Source organism: Ctenocephalides felis, unplaced genomic scaffold, assembly GCF_003426905.1.
Source record: "Ctenocephalides felis isolate EL2017-DRISC unplaced genomic scaffold, ASM342690v1 CF-g0.4_SCAFFOLD_03570, whole genome shotgun sequence".
Lineage (NCBI taxonomy): Eukaryota > Metazoa > Arthropoda > Insecta > Siphonaptera > Pulicidae > Ctenocephalides > Ctenocephalides felis.
Window position 1 is genome coordinate 5,782,122 of NW_020539724.1, and position 18,649 is coordinate 5,800,770.

The 18,649-nt window shown below is 27.7% G+C and overlaps 2 protein-coding genes across 3 annotated transcripts in view; one reads left to right on the forward strand and one right to left on the reverse strand.

Annotated features, from left to right (window-relative positions):
* LOC113382820 (RNA helicase aquarius) overlaps positions 1-18,649 on the reverse strand; it is a 41,470-nt gene that overhangs the window by 15,130 nt on the left and 7,691 nt on the right.
* Positions 4,441-14,309, forward strand: LOC113382821 (G-protein coupled receptor Mth2-like). Of its 2 annotated transcripts, none has more exons than XM_026621062.1 (10): positions 4,441-4,511; positions 10,131-10,441; positions 10,551-10,740; positions 11,818-11,929; positions 11,990-12,068; positions 12,539-12,693; positions 12,875-13,016; positions 13,088-13,180; positions 13,246-13,456; positions 14,210-14,309. In XM_026621062.1, exons 2-10 carry the CDS (start codon positions 10,152-10,154, stop codon positions 14,237-14,239), a joined length of 1,302 nt encoding a protein of 433 aa, XP_026476847.1. In that variant the 5' UTR covers positions 4,441-4,511; positions 10,131-10,151; the 3' UTR covers positions 14,240-14,309. The 2 variants fall into 2 exon arrangements, with proteins under 2 accessions (XP_026476847.1, XP_026476846.1); XM_026621061.1 differs by lacking the exon at positions 4,441-4,511 and adding an exon at positions 6,169-6,307.

Genomic DNA, 18,649 nt, shown 5'->3' on the forward strand with positions numbered 1-18,649 from the left:
TATACATCTAAAACTGATTTATGTTTCTAAACAAATATTTTAAATCGATTTCCATACTTTTCAAGACCAATTTGACCCTTGTTCAGTGGATAAAACCACAAAAAATGATATAAGCAATAATATAATGTAACTTTTTTTTATAAAAAGTAAGGAAAATCTAGTGTTAAAAACTACACATATTGTATATTATAATTTAGTATATTGATTTATTTTTTACAGATCGGTCAATATACAAGATAATGCAGACTATACAAGTTTAAGTCTATAATTGAAAGGAATAGAAAGCTGGTCATTTAAATATTTTTATTTGAAATGAAATCAAAATAGTTTATTTATTTTTTTATACAGGAAGTAAAGAAATGGCTATAAATATAACTATTGAGTTATTTTAACTACAAATTCTCATCTAATGCATTTAGTATTTATTTTTAATTGTATAAATAGCGACTAAAGCACACAAATCTTTTTTATAAGTATATAAATATACTTAGTTTGGCTTTATGTTCTTTATTAATTTAACAAATAGAAACCCAAAAAAGACTTTGAAAAATATTGTAAGTGTTCAAATAAAATTATCATATAACACCTTGGAAATTTATAAAATGAAAGATAAAAATACCTTGCAAAGCAGCAACAAATAAACAGTAGTAATTGGGAACAATTAATAATAATAATTATAATTATAAGGAATAGTGCTAAAATAAATGTTCCAAAACATTTTTTGCTCTTCCAATATAATTATTTATTATTAGTTTATAATATAAAATGATTAAAATTCAGAGTCTTCGTTAGTTAGTTAATACAAAATTCTATGAATGCATCGAAGATATTTCAAACAATAGTATAAACAAATATTAGTAATAACAGAACAATGCAGATAAATTTGAGGTCAAATTTTAAATTCGCGAAGACGTTATTATCTGACAATTAGTATTTAAAATGCATACGAATTCCTTGACATGACCTAATCAACTGTGAAAACAAGATCTAATTTATTCATGCACACCTTCTGAATTAACATTTTAGTTTTGAGAAAACAATATATATATATATATATATATATAATTAAATTAGCAATTAAGTAATAAAAATAGGAGTAGGACAAAGCGGTGCAAAATGATGATCTACCAGCAGATCAAGATAAAAGCTGGCAATTTTAGATTAGAATAAGGAATTAAAATAATAAAAAATAGTAAAAAAAAATTCTGCATAAAATTCTCAAATATAAAAAATATCTAACAGCTATTAAACAATTAGCCAAACTAATTTAAAATTAAACTTTTGAAGTTTTAGCTTCAATGAGCAAAGGCAATATTTCAAGCGCATAAGCCGCCATAGTATTTTCAGAAACATTTCAAAATAGATTAACATAAATTTTGTCACAAGAAGCTGTAACATATATTAAATTGTGGTCACCTGGGATTATAAAACTAATATTTCACATTATTTTTTCTATTCAAATTTGTTTTTTAGAATATAGATGAATTTTACTGACAATTTGGAGGTTAGGATTTAGCATCTAGGTCCTATTGGTCATGAGATTAATCAACATTAGATAACTGTAACATAACATAGCTATTGTATCCGAGAATTGGCCCCATAGTTTCAGAATATGTTTACAGAACTTTTAACATAGATGGATATATTTGTGGAGATCTAATTAAATCTTGATGTGACTAATGAAACAGTTTGATATCTTTTCGTATTCTATCTTCATGCTGGTGATTTCTATTTTATATTAGCAACAAACAATATCTTGGTTATGTATCATATTTGAGATCAATTATCTCAAGGGAAAAACTCACACACTGCCTGATTTCCAGATGCTCGAGGTTAAGACCAAACCAGCGATTTATATTGTAAATATTATTATGTATATAACATAGCTATTTTATCCGAAAATTATCCACATAGTTTTTGTAGGGATCTAATTAAATTTTGGCATGATCAATATAATAGTTTAATACCTTTTTGGGCTTTTGTATTCATCCTGATGACTTGTTATGTGCTATATTTGGGATCTATAACCGCAAGTGAAAACCTGTTTCATACTGCTTGATACCGAGGTTAGGATCGAACCAGGGATTGATAGTCCACATTGTAAATATTAAAATTTATACTTGTTTATCTATGAATGTATATGTGTGTGTTTATTTATATACAAATAATATACCGTAAGGTCCAGCAATAAAATAAAACATAACATAGCTATTTTATTTGAAAATTGTCATCATATTACATGTCTAATATCCCATACAAAGATTGAAAAAAAATGGCCATACGATCTTAAATAAAATGTCAAAAATAAAAAAAAAGAGAAATATCTCATAGAAGATAATCTCTTAAATGCATTAACACCAATATCATATTGTCTTAAAAAATGTATATTATTTTGATTGACGATAAAAATATGCAAAAAAAAATATTACATGTCTGCAGAATTTTTATCATGCACAGATATCTTTGTGGGAATCAAATCTTGTTTTTCTGTATCATGCTGCTTAATACCGAGGTAGTCAAGGGTGAGACCAACCTAGCATTGTTAGCACGGTAGACTCGGGTTGAAAATATTATACGTTTATTTTAAATATTATCCCAGGGTTCCAATTAAATGTTTTGTCTGGGTACATCAAACTCAAAACAATCGACAAAAACCTCGGTTTTTCTCTTGCCACTTGTGCCCACGGAAACCACTGTCAGGCATTACTTCGTGGGGGGAGGCTCTAGCATGCTATGTCTCCCTGTTTTAGTTATAATTTTCTTCTAATTTGTATCACTTGCTCCTCCATTCTTTTAAGTTGCAAATATGAAAATACATATGTATGCAAGTATTTATATATGAACAAAATACCACAAGGTCAAGCAATAAAATTTAAAAAAAAAACTATCCAGTTGATGCATTTAATCTTCTATTATCAAAATTCGTCTCTGCAGATTTCTAAAAGTATATACTGTATTTATGTGCATGAATTCGTCGCTTGGGCTTCATAAAGCGTCTATTAAAACTCTTGAGAGGACAAAATATATAAACGCTTGAAAATCATAGACCTTATACAATTTCATGGACTGCTAGTCCCCATACATTTCTCAAGTAAAAAAGTGTCAAAAGATGTTCTATGGTATGAGGGCATACGAGGGTAATTTCGCGGCCGAGATATGTCAAACTCGATCGCTTAAACGTCAAATGAAAGTCCGTGTGTTCAAAATTGTTGGCAAAATATTATATAATATACAATTTATGTTGAACTAATGAATGTAATGAACTATTTATTTATTTATTTATTTTGGTTATACAAAGTGTTTAAGGAAAATTAGAAAAAAAAATTAAAACAATATTTTACATATTATAAAATTCACTGAAAATAAGAACAGTTGGCTAGAGCTATCATGGGAAATTAGAAAGCAATAATGAAATATTTGTTTAAATGTAATATATTTATTATTGGTGTTTAAAAAGCACAATTTTCGTATGAAAGCGGAGTACATATTTATCAACTTTGCTTTTCTTTCTTTCTTTCTTTTTTTCTTCATGGTGCATTCTAATTGTTAAGTAAATTTTTGCGACAAAGTTGATAAGGTCATGATAATGCTGGACAAATTGCTGGAAATAGCTTGATCTAAAAAAATGTGCAAGTCCCAAGTCATTCAACTTTCAGAGAATCGTGCTTTCATATGAACTTTTGTACATTAAATTTAAAGAATTTTGAATTAGGCTTTCTATATATAATCATAAATTAAACATTTCTTCGGAAGGATATGAAAGATATCCTCGATTTTTTATATCGATCAATGTCGAATTTCCCGGAATACTTGCGAAGCATACAGAACTGCACAAAACTGGTTTTACTTTAATCAGGCACCTTACCTAACACATTTTAGAAGACATTTTACTTTTAACAATTTTACAACAGGTATATTTTTATCCTCTTTTAGTTTAAAAACCCGAACGATCAAACATCACGTGAACCCAAATAACTGTAAAATTTGAGCGATCGAGTGCATTCGACTAATCTCGGCCAAGCTCGTGTTCGTATTTGACATATCTCGGCCGCAAAATTACCCTCGTATGCCCTCATACCATAGAACATCTTTTGACACTTTTTATGCGCTCAACTAGCAGTCCATGTATTGTATAAGGTCTATGTTGAAAATACATAAGCTCGTTAGTCGTGTGTTGTATGCAAGAAGAAACGATTACGGTCGCATCTTGAACAACCAGTTCGAAGTCGGACATCAGTGCAAGAACTTAACACGTGGATACATTTAATTTCACCTTTTGTTTACATCGGTGTCTAGTGATTAATTGGAAATAAATATGCAAAAACGTGCTGTGAATGTGATTACGAGAATTATAGAGTTGTGATTTGTAATAAATAGTTGACAAATAATCGTAAATTTTGCAAGTAATTGAGTTTTGGTGTAAACGCGCCAAGAATTCTTTGGTTTGGATTAAGCTCCTAAATGTTGCTGCAAGTGTAGATAGATATCCAACAATTAATTTATAAAAGCCGGTATGTAATTTTTTTTTATCAAATGTACCTTTATTAACTTTAGATAGTATATAAATTTAGTAAAAAAAAATTGGAAGAAAATAGTTCCATGGTGCTTGTGAATAAAGTCAACTATTCGTTCTAATATTTCTCATATGAATATCTAAATTTGGTGATCAACTAAAATTTTTTTTTTTTTTTTTATTCTCATATCTTAACAGCAATCATAACCTTACTATGAGCTGTTGGGATGAAATTTCTCCTTACTTTGTATATTTAGATGGTGACCCAATGGTTAATCCATCGATATTTGATGATTTTATTATTAGAATTTATCTGATAGGGTTGACTTTTTATCGGCTGAGGGCTATTTTCATTAGGAAGCATATTGCTATCTATATTTCCAAGTGAAAATCGTTGTCACTGCCGCCTGACAACAGGCTGGTCAAAGTGGGTATCGAACCCGGGACCTCTGAATCAAGTCCCCTCGGTCTTAACCGCAACTAGAATTAATGATGAACCAAACTGATAATAATTATTTTTTATTCTGTATGCTAAAAATATTATATTAACATTAATATTATATGCACATTATGCAGTGAAATTTTTGTTAGAAGTATTATATGGTATTTGAAAAATAACTCCAATCTTCGTTCTAATATTTTTCATAAAAAAATGTCTAAATTTGGAGCTAAACTCATAATATATTGACGATAATGCTTTAGTTTTATAATCAAATGACCTATGATTCAATTAGTATGTTAAAAATAAATTTTTTGGAACACTAAATGGAACAATTAGTGAGATTGTTATCATTGATGAGATTAAATAATAATTACAAAGCTTAATATAGCGGTACGACGAATACACAATTTTTACATTTATCATATATTTTTACCAATATCTTTTTTATCTAAATTAACAATGAAGGTTAATTGATAATTGTATCAACGTAATAAAAATTCCAAATAAAAAATATACATTTAAAATCTACCTATTGAAACCGTTTAATATCACTAATTAATGTAATAAATTTAATTAAAGCACAAATTTAGATATAAATGTAATTTGATGATGAAATTTTTAATATATAAAAATATTAAATGAGTTAGGTGTAACAGGCATTTCGCATTTAGGTGTAAGTGGCTTGAATTTTTCGATACATGTCGATTTAATTAAAAAAGTGTCGATTTAAGCTTTTTGGATAAAATTTATGCCCCAAAACGTCGAGAAAATATAAAATTAGCAAGTCAGATTTTCTGTTAAAAAAATAAACAGTTAATAAAATATCAAACATAAAGCAGTATTAAATTTTCAAGATATTGATCATCCAATAATTCAAAATTATGGGAGAAATCCACTGGTATTCTCAAAACTTTACCAACTGTGTAAACATTTTTGTAGAACATCCACGCCATACAAATATTATTATTTACAACGCAAATCATATTTCTCAATAACATATTTACCTCATTCAAAATTTCTCCAAAACCGCGACCGTCATTAGATCAAATGCTCAAAATTTACAAAAGTCATTGAGATTATTTCACATATGCTATAAAAATTAAACAACCAGTCATATTATCAGAAAAGCCTGTTTAATGTATGCACATTAATGTTATCACAAAATTAATTATCACATGGAATATTTGCTATGTTAGTCTATGAGAAACCACCGTGAATTCGACATGTTTTGGAACTGTGTAAAAATATTGAATTAAAGTGAATGTAAAAATAAGTAAATGTGAAATAAAATTGCATTGAAGCATTTGGAAAAATAGCTTATTGTTGATATTTATTGAAAGTCATTATCTGAGGTATGATTTTTTAAAGATTAAACAAATTTAACCCTTTCGATCCGAAAATGTGTTCCGAAGGAGTATCGCTGCTATACGAGCCAGCTTCCCAAGAGCTTCCCAAGAATTTGTTACAAAAAGTATTTTAAGATTTACCAATCATTATCAATAAAAAAATTAATATTAAAAATTTCACTTTTAAAAAACTGAACAGCATAATAAAAAATAGATTGGATGTCACCCATAGACGACGTATCAAAAGGGTTAAATCTACTTTTTTAATAAATATATAGTTTACAGTTAAATATATAAATGATACTTCAACATATATGTTATTGATGAAAAACAATTTTCGACACAGGTGTTAAATAAATTTAACGTCGGTTCATAATTTTGATTTTATCCTCTTTGCTTAAATGATTAAATAGTATTTATTTATTTACATAATTTGTTTACAAAATTACCATATATGCAGATTATGAATAAATTTAAACAAATATCTTGAAAAGACTCCCATAAATCATAATGAGTAGAAATACAAATTTATTCTTAAATTGACTAAAAAAAATCTTGTTAGTATATCTACGAGATTTAACCATATTTATTTAAATTTAATAATTTATTTAAATTAATTAATATCTAAAAAAAATAAAATAATTTAAACTGGATTAACAAGTACCTAGGTTTTTATGAATTTACATAGTCTCGTTAATTTTAAAATGTCCACTAATAAAAAAGAAAATTTTAAACTAATTAAATTTTGTTTTAAATATAATTAAAACGTATTTTTAATTATACAAGTACATATTTTTTAATATTTATTTAAATATAATAATTTTGAAAAATTACTCGCTTATTAAAAAAATAATTAACACAAGATTTTTTTAAATTAATTTTAGTATAAAAAATAAATAATTTGTTTTTAATTACACAAGTTCATATATTACATGCAATTTATAAAAGTATTAAAAATTTGTATTTGCCGATTGCAAGAAGCTTCTTCGAAAAAATCTTACTATAAAGTTAAAAGTCAAGGTTATTAATTTCATAATTATGTATGACTTAATATTTTATAATAAAATTGTAATTTATTTACATAAAATGAGGTCGAATAAAAAATATGATACATTCAAAATTTTTGAGTATGTATTTGTCACATGTGTTTATTATAAGTCATCAAAAAATGTGATTCTTCTTAAATTACGCACGATCTCTAGAATTATCATAATCAACAAGAAAAGGTTAAATACGTTATCAGTACCTATCAAAGAGTTTTATTTATTTACATTTTCATCGCAATAAACACTTTGAGAACACATTTTGATTATTTATAGAACTTGTATTATAATCTCGATCTTGATCTTAAGAATATTTACAGAATTAATAGTCATAATAATAATATAATTTCTACTAATATTTGCACAATGTATAATGCATCAACTTGCTAAATTGACAAATTATATAATTTTATCTAAGACACCTTGAACCACATTTCGCAAATTATTCCATAAATAGTTCAAGTGTATTTCTGTCTTATCAAAATAAAATTTTGATTTGACATGTTTGGAATATAAATAGTATTTTTACCATTTCGCTATGAGGTGACATTGATATTCATAAGTAAATTAAATTAATAATTATTATAATAGATTATTCAAAAAATGTATATATATATATATATATATATATATATATATTATCTATGTTTGTCATTTAATAACTTAGGAATTTTTCACGTGGTTCTTAATGCACCTTTACATTTAGTAATAAATTTGCAAATTACCTTTCATAATGGTGCATAATTTCAACACAAAGCTTTTATAAATATTGTTTTACGATTTGGAATATTATTACATTTCAGATAACATTTGTTTAACAAATAATTATGCAAGAATGTGAATACGTGTAGTGTATATAATTGTTTTATCTTGATTTATGCATTCTTAATTTATGAATAGAAGTAAATGCTTACATTTAGAAGCAAGTTATCGCAGTTGAAATAATTGCAAGAAAGTAGAAAAATACCGATATTATGACTGTCTTAGAATTTTATTAAGTGAGTAAATTTTCAAATTGAAGGCAAGGCTATCACAGCTCAAATAAATAAGTATCATATAAACAAACATGTTGCACTGAAATTAAAATACAAGTTTTTTTATAATTAGTCGTTTCATTTTGGTAAACAAATATGCACGACCTGCATAATAAAAACCGAAAAGTAATTACGTCAATTTGTTGTTCTCCAAGAATGATTTGCGTGTTTTATAGAGTTTGTTTACTAAGAAAAAAGACTATAAACTTTGAAGCAGAGTAATAACTACTATTAAAAAGCAATTGATTAATTATAAATAATAAAGCATCGCCTATGGCGCTATATGAGGAAGTATTGAGTCAAGGTTGTTTGGAATTGCAATATAAATAATATAAAATAAAAACTAGACAAAAATAGTATATTGATATTTTCCATGTTATTAAATTTCTTAAATCCTGAACTAATTGATGACAAAAATTAAAACGTATCTAGACATCAATCAGTGATTCTCAAAAAAAAAAATATTTCGGAGTTAGTTCTTCAAAGCTTCAATAGTAGAAAGACAAACTAGTATCAATATATAATTTATATGGGATATCTAGTATCTACTAAGTATTTTATATTTGATTTCAGTACTAATTTACTTCAGGAAGAAAATACTATCTACTAAAAAAAATACCAATATATTGCTATTGCTAAATGTTCCTAACGATCTGTATGCAAGAAGTAGTAAAAATTATTGTCTAATAAAAAAAACATCTACAGTTAATAGGTAATAACCCATTAACCAATATCATATGTAACAGGTAGTTACAATTATTTATCCAATAAATGTCTGACATTTATTACGAATAAAAATTAATTCTAGCTTTAAATTAACAGACTCCAGCCACAAGAATGAGGTTAGCCTCGATGTTGATCAGTTAAAATATTTTAAGTTCCATTAAAATAAAGTATATTTAGATAACGTTATGTAAGGCTGATCTTAAACTGGGTTTAATAGGAAGTACCTAATTTAAATTTATCACATTTATTTATAACACTTAGTTCTCCAAGAAGTTCATTGATGTAGAAATACAAACAAAAAAAATAAAGAGATGAATGAAAATTAGCCAATAATCTTCATTTTATCACTTTTTGGATTAAAAATATATTAGTTAATAGCATATTAGGGGGCGTCTATTAATCACGTGATCTATTTTTTAAGGATTTTTGGACCTCCCATCCCCCTTGGTAATATTCAAAATTACCCACCCACTCCTACCAAACTTCACTTGTATTTTTAGTTGTAAAATTAAATAAATAAATAAGTAAAATTTTTCAAATTTGTTTGAAAATGTTTGGATTTTTTTTTAAATTCAGGTAAAAATAAATACACGTGATATCTTACTATACACCTCCCACCCCCACGTAATATTTAGTGATTTTTTGTCAACCCCCACCCCCCTTCTACTAAAACCCTGATTAATGGACGCCCTCTTAGCCAGAATTTTCCAAATTGAAAACCTATCCAACTCAAGTGTTTCTCATAAATGCAAAATCATACTATGTCATCTAAAGAGTGATTACGAATCTACGTGATTAATCATATCTTATCAAATTGAAGTTCCTAAAATAAAATAATATCACGATTCATACTTATTGTTAGTAAAACTTAAATATTGCTAGACTTGCATGCTTCAAAAGCATTTGTCCTATAAATATTGATGTCCATAGGATTCTGTAAGTCATTTGGCAGTGTTTTCATTTTTAAATAACTGAATTCAAATTTCCTTTACCATTAAATATTAATTCTCATCATTTTCCTTTCAGATTTCAGTCATCTGATCCACAATGGACTGGTCATTACTTAGAAAATGCGTGATACTACTGGTCCTTTCCAGTAGTTCACCAGTTTTTGGTCATGTCATACAATGCTGCCCGGAAAAATTATCAATCATCAGAGGTGGATGCTCAGAACTTGGTGTTAACAGAAATATAACTGTTCCTTATAATATAGACTGTGACCGTGGTATGTTCCTTCTGGATCCATCAAGTTCCGAAGTCGATAACTTTCGTTTGGATGAATATGATGGACTTATAGTTGGAGAGGAACCTAGGAGCTTCAGAGTTCACCCAGAGAAGTAAATCCAATTCAATTCACATTCAAAGTCAACTACTGGGATCATTATTAATTGATATTTTGTGATTAATTGATTTGTTGGGATTATTAATAATTGTTGTTTTGTCTAGGTTTTGTCTAGGAGATCTTTCCCGAGACAACAGAGTTGCTACGACTAAGGTAGCAATGGTTTGTGCAGAGGCTGAAGGGCAAACCAGCTTATATTTTATTGTCAAGGGTACTTGTGCAGTGGTATCAGTAGTTTTTCTTGTGATTACTGCTATTTGTTACTTCCTTTTACCAGAATTGAGAGATTTGCAGGTAAATAGACCACCATTATAATCAACATCTTCACATTCATGCACAGCAAAATGATTAATCCTAAAATCAAAGACATGAAGTATTTTGGGTTGAGGAGATACTGGATTCAAAAACTCTCCAATCAAGTCATTGGATAACATAATTGTTTTGAAAATAATACAAAGAATAGTCATCTTCACCTTTAGATCGGTGCTTACGATCAAATTATCTACATTCCAACTTTCGATTGTCTACTTCTTCTCATCATTTGAATCATCTTAGTTTTACTCAAGTTCTATGAAGAATCTACCAATACTAAATTCACATTGAAACATTGAATTTCCTTGAAATACAAACATAAGACGCCATGCAGTCTAATCAGAATTACATTTTATCTACTTATTGTTTTATTAGAGTGTTTATAATTGAAATGGTTTCTAAGGAACAATCATATCTAATACTTCAATAGTATGATTAGTAATCATTGATTACAGTATTTTGAATCAAATTTCAAGGGAAATTATTCATATTTGTATACTTGAAAGCTCAACTTATCGTTTATCAAATATTGTAAACAAAAATGTAATCGATTGTTGATCTCTAAAAAGCTGATCAAAATTTAGATAAACTGATAGTATATCATGAAAACATTATTAAAAATTACTGTTTTAGTTTACAGTTTGAAGTTTGTTCAAACAATTATAGTTTTTTGCGTCATAGTTTGTAAATTCGCACATATATCCAGTCATATCAAATTACTAACATATGTCCCATAAAATACACGATAAGCAGAAATTCTAAATAAATCAATATGGGCTTATACATGCAACATGAACCAGGACATCAAATTATCACTTCGAAAAATAAATATTGGTAGTAAATGAGTTAAAACCGAAAATTTATAATTTTCAAAAATCAGAGTTCATTTGACTTTATATAATCATCTAACTGTTGAAAGAAAAACTATCTATAAATCATTAATTAAATTATTTTAAGATTCTATCAAACTATGAGTTATTTTAATATTCTATAAGATGATCAATCAGTTATTTTAATTAAGCTTCAAAATATTTATTATTTTATTTATTAATTTTCCAGGGAAAATGTATGTTATGTGCAATAATTGCCCTGGCTGTAGGATTTCTCAATTTGTGTATAGTTCAACTGGAATTTATTGAATATAAGGATGATGCTACTTGCGTTGTACTAGGTCAGTGCCAAAATTTAATCACAAAAAAAATTAATTATAATAAATTAAAAATTTTTTTAGGTCTTATGATATATATTTGGATGCTTTCATTTTTCTTCTGGCTGAATGTCGTTAGTTTCAATTTATGGAGAAGTGTAGTGTAAGTATATAGGAAAATAGAAAATATGATTGACTAGTCATTGTGGTATCCTCTATTAAAATGAAATGGCTTTGGACAAAATTTATTTCTACACGATAGTTTCAAAAAAAATAGTTTTAAGCCAATCAATCTCGGAGTATTTAATAAAATAAAATAAAACTCTAAGTACCTACTTCAAAAATCCACTTAAAGTCATTATACTAACCTATCATGATACACCTTGGCATAAAAGAATTTATCGGTTGTTGAAAATTATCGATTTTCATATTTGATACAAACTCGTTGTCAGATAGTATTATTGCATACAAAAAAGCGCCTGATAAGATACGCAAAATTTTTTACTAATAAAGAAACAAAAATTTGATACGCATTTTTAGCGCTTCCTATCAATATTATAATCAATACCAATTGAATTATTGAATATAGTGTGTCAGATAAAAAATTAATTGAAAAAAATGCTGTATTTTTAGAGCAAAAACGAGAAGATTTGAGGAGCGCCAACTGTTCTGTTGCTACAGCGCCTACGCCTGGGGATGTCCCTTGATTCTTGTTGGAATCATGATGATTTTACAATATGGACCTACGGGTCACAAAATTGTTGGACATCAAAGATGTTTCCTATCATGTAAGTAATTGGTAATTTACCTACTTTTCCAAGAAATTTGGGTCATAAATAAATGATGTTCCACCTTCATCAATAAAATGCATTCTATAATCAACAAGTCGTTTCACAAATGCATTTATTTGTAATAACATGATTAAACTTTTTAAGTATGTACTGAATTTTGAAAAAATATCTTTTTTAGATGATTGGAGTTTCGTCATGTTCTACTTAGTTATTGCAGTCATATTATTAGCAAACACCATAATGTTTGCTATAACTGCATGGAAATTATGGAAAGGTCTTGAAACGTTAGTAGATGTCAAAAGACGATCACTTAAATATAAGTAAGAGCGACAAATATAATTGTAGATATATTAAAATTAACTAGAGATGAGAATATAATCATTTATTTCAGATGCTGCATGTATCTAAAACTCTTCCTTATAAGTGGCTTGACTTGGTTATTTGAAATAGTATCATACATATTCGAAACATTTGATGAATTCTGGTAAGAATGACCTTTCTCCTTTCTTCTAACATTCAGCATTATTTTATTCTCAAATTTTCTCATAGGATCGTGACGGATGTAATAAACGGTTTGCAAGGATTTCTGATGTTTTTGGTCCTGATAGCACTAAGGCCAAGGGCTTTAAGAGCTCTTGCAGCACGAGGATTTTGCTGCTTAAAAATGCCGCAAAGATGGCGTCATAGAAGGGACACTGAATTACTTCATGACGACGAATTGGATGATGATGAAGATGGTCAAGATGATCCTACGAGGACGGTAAATAGTAGAAAAATAACATTCGAAAATAGCATATAATAGCAATAGCAATGGATCAACTCAGACTTCTAAAATCACTCAACCTAAATCTTTTTTATCATTGCTCCAGTTTCTAGCACATAACTGCTCTTTTAATTTATGGTTTTCAAAAGTAATGGTTCAAATTGGGCAGTTAAAAAATAAGTTCGTTCCCCGAATAAAAAATAAACACGGCAAGCAGTTAGACCATAAAATAAATGAATCATAGTCTATTTCTAAATAATGAACGTAAATATAAATCCAGATGGCTAATGGACTGAAGATTAGTATATGAAACGATTTTGATGTATTGACCACATGAAATGTGAGTTATATTGGGATGCCAATTAAATGAATGAGGCTAATGATTGATAGAGCATTTTGCAGCAAATGCATTTGTGCGATTATAGAAGTTTTGGTATTTAGGACAATATGCAAAACTCGATTAGAGTAATTTGACAAACAATCCGGCTAATAACTAGAAATAGCAGTTTTTGATATGCAAATCGATACAAAATAAATCATGTCATTCATATTTTTTATATTTAAATGATAAGCATTAATTTTTATTAAATAGTTTGTAGTCAGTAACAGTTCATCCCATTTGATAAACAATTTGAAAATTTTATCAATCTGGACACGACATCCAATCAAATTAAAAGTTTTTGTATCGGGACAATGGTCTTAACGTTACTTAATTATATAGTTATTTATTTATTATTTTATTATTTTCAGATAACTGAACATGCTGGAAATGGTCTATAAAAAGGGGAAAAGACCTCAATGAATAAACAGAGATCTGAGCTTTTAAATTACGCTTATTTATTTAAGTTAAGTTTCGTCGAAATACTCATAGTTATCAAAAACCTATATGGAATCAGAATCTCAAATTAGGTTTCCTAATTGTTATAAAATTCTTAAAAATATTTTATTTTTGATAAAGCATAAAATTAGTGTTTAAATATAAAATGTTACATTTCTGTAAGATCCTGTATAAATATAGATATCATATAAATTATTTCATAGAGCTGCCATAATATTTATAGTAAAAATGCATTATCGAAAAAAAATTCAGTTTTCAATAAAGTCAAGTTAATATTTTTTGCATAGATGAGTTTGTCATAAATTTGAAAAATATAATTATATTTTAACCAATTTATGTTATAATTTTAGATTAAGATTATTGTTATTTATAATCGAACTTGTCTACATAACCAAATATTAAATAGTAGTTTGGAGTAAAATAATTATTGTAATGTATTAGCATAATAAAGACCTTATTGTTGTATAAACAATTTTATTGCACTTTTTATAGCCGAACATAATTATTCTTAATCCTAAATAAGAATTGGGCTAACTACGATTGTATCAAAGGTTTCTCAACCCTGGTCTCTTTATTTCCAGTATAATTACATTAATGACATAAAATACAACTAAACAAAACGTCAATAAGCCTTGAAATGCCTACACTATACGTTTTAATGATATTCATATCTGATTCACGTACAATTTTACGTCATACATAACAACTACGGATTGCGGATGAAATACGTCAAATATTATTTATAAGTTATATATATGATATTCAAAAGCCCAAAAATTTATTGAAAAATATTTTAAATTGCCATGGCGTCGTTAATGTAATGCCGAAGGCATGGTAAAGAAAACAAGCTTGAAAACATTTTGTTTAAAATTTAATTAATGTAAGCAATTCGGTGAATGTTACTAACTATTACTATAAGACAATATGAGATTTTATTAATTTAATCCATCGATTTACCAGGACTTATTTTGATAAGAAACGCAGAGAGCGGAGCGTACGTATATAGAGTGCAGCCGCATTTTCAAATTTTTAATTAATTTTAATAAATAAACCACTTCTCACAGGCCTATAATATTTTAAGGACATTATTTTGACTATCAACTCTATATCGTGTGAAGTTTCATCAAAATCGCAGAAGAGTAAATTTAAGGTTCTCCTTGTGTGGAAATAAGAGGCTTCATTAATATGAGACTTTTTTTTAAGATTTAATTAAGATGATCAACGAGTATATGATTATTGTCAGTTAGCAAAAAATATTTACTGGGATATTATAAGAGTATCAATCACAGTCAAAAAAAGGATTTAATCTATATTTCTTGAACAAAAAATCCTATTGATAACCCAAAAAGCACGTCAGTATACAAATATTACGTACTATTACTATACTAAAGTCATTACTATCCGTTGATTTACCGCAGGGATCTCTTTAGTTCATTTTTCAAAATTTCAATTTTCATATTTAAACCTTCTTAAACTTCTATTAGGCGTATAATATTTTGAGGAGTTCATTTGGACGCATAACAGTAAAGCTGAGGTTCTCCTTATTAGACAATATGAGGTTTCAATTAGTACCTAGGCCTGCACTTAGATTCTAAGCTCACCTGGAGATTCCATATAAATAATAAAATACAGCAAATAAAACTAAAAATGCAACAGCTAAATTGGCTTCTAGGCAGAAAGTCAAAACTTTCACTGTATAACAAAGTTTTAATCTACAATGCAGTGCTGAAACCGGTGTGGGCCTACGGCATAGAGCTGTGGGGATGCGCTAGCAAATCACATATAGCCAAAATGCAGAGAATGCAAAATAAAATTCTCGCAACTTCTATATGGTTTAATAACATATGAATGAAGTTGCAATTTTATGTGTACAACGCCTGATCGTACAACAAATACCTAGCATTTCCACAGTATTTAGTACGATTTTGTATGAACACTGCCACGCATAGCTTTGCCATAATATTGGTCTATTTTACAACAGAATCTGCCCATACCTATATCAGTTTCAAAAATTGTCAAATATATTCAAAATAAGTGAAAGAAAAGATATTAGGTCCCGATTCTGTCATTTTTACGTTTGAGAACCCCTAATATATCCAGACAAGGCGTCGCGTGTATCAGGTAAATATTTTAAATACGGCGCGTCTTATGAGCTTGATACATTTTGATTATAAACATTTTGAATCTTCGGAGGCGTCTGGGTGCCATGGATAATATCTGGGACTCAAAATAAACTCCTTCAAGAATGGTGGTTATATTACAATATAGAAGTCGTAAATGGTATGAATAAAAGAACAGTACAGACTAGGTAGGGTTCATGGAACGTGCATACAGCACACCGACGAGGAAGGTGCTCGTGTGCGTGACCGCGAGTGTTGTGGGGACCACCAGATAATCGATGTTGGGAAAAAATACTTTGTCGAAAATAATAATTTTTCATGGTTTTATTATTTTTCCAAAAAAAATATTCAGGCCTAGGAAATCCAAACTAATTCACTTAGTTTAATAATGTGCTAAGCTAACATAGTTTAGTTGTAATTTTGGACTTAAATTGGTTCAGTTTAGAGTTTATTTTAATTCAGCTAAGGGGGCGTCCATTAATCACGTGAGCGAGTTTTTAAGGATTTTTTGACCCCCCCCCTCCCCTTGGTGATATTCAAAATTACCCCCCCTTCCCGACCAAACATCACGTGTATTTTTAGTTACGTGAAAAAACTAACATTTTTAATTTTTTTTTAAATGTTTGAAAAAAAAATCGCATAAAAAATAAATACACGTGATATCTTACTAGACCCCTCTCTTCCCCACGTGATATTTCGTGATTTTTTGTCAAACCCCCCTTTCCCCTAAAAACCTCACGTGATTAATGGACGCCCCCTAAGCACAATTAATAGAATTCGATTAGATAAGCTTTTAAAGAAGTTTATTTCAATTGAGCATATTGTTAAAATAATCCATATCAATTACTAGATGTATTAAAAATATATATTTTTTTTCTATTTGAAAACCATTATGTCTATCATATGAAGACATACATTGAATGTTTTAATAAATTAAAGTTTTTAACAATTATTTGTCTTTTACAGTTGTGATATTTTTGAGTAGAATTTCTGACTTAATTATTTTTGCAACAAAGCCCCAAGAGAATATTTTGTATTAATATTTATATTTGAGATCAATAACAATTGATGTCAAGTAAAAATTTCATATCACTGCTGCTTGATGTAAGCTCGTTAATTGCTAAATTGACATATTGATAATAATATATAAATTATTTATTATATAATTTATGAACTTTTTTTTCAATTTGAATAATTCTGATAAGATTGAATTTGATATAATTATTATATTAAATTTATCGATGCATTTTTTAAGAGAGTTTTTCGAATTATATTTTATACTGTAAAGGCTGATTGATTGAATCGATTTAAATAATAAATAAAATTATATAAGATACCTAAAATAATGTTGTTTGCGATATTGTTTATTTACAGTTAGTAATTAAATGATAAATTTATGGCATAGCAACTTAGTATTTTATTTTTTTGAAATAATAGCAAAAATTTGGGTTATAACCTTATAATTAGCCTAATTTAAAATTTTAACCAAATTATTGTATTACGACAATTTAATAAAAAGATATTTATCAACAGGCAAATAAAATATGGACGTATATTACTTTTTTCAGGTATATCTTTTGGTAGATTTGAATTATAAATATCACAAATATTCTAAATATATAATGATTTACAACAATGTTCTCTATCATACATTTTAGCCAGAAATGTTATTAACATCTTTTCTGTGTTTAGTATACTCTATATATTATATATGTATTAAAAAAAAAAAACAGATAAATTATATAAAGGCGGTTTTGATTAATATCTTCTAGAAAAATTATAATTTTTAGCGAAATTCATAAATTTATTCACAAGAACTAATCTATAAAGTCTTCTCTATATAATAATCTCAGTCATGTCTATATAATATTCAAGTATTTTTTGGCAAACTATTAAATATTACATATCCTCTATACATATTCCGAATTACGACCCAGATCACGATAATCTATCATATATAAAAATTCTGTAAGCTTAACTTTATGGTAAGTTCTTACCTTAAAGTTTGCAGAAGGTTGAATTTGCAGATTACTAAATGAGCTTATCCTACTTTTGGCAAATTACCAAACATAATGCGAAATTCCAAAAAAAGTTGAAATTTATTCTTGATTTTTCAGTTTGTTAATAAAATAAACGGCGATACTTGTGTCTACACTATAGCTTTTGCTATATCTTTAATTATCACGCTGTCGAGACATCGAATATTTAACTTTTTATATCGACTTTGAAAAT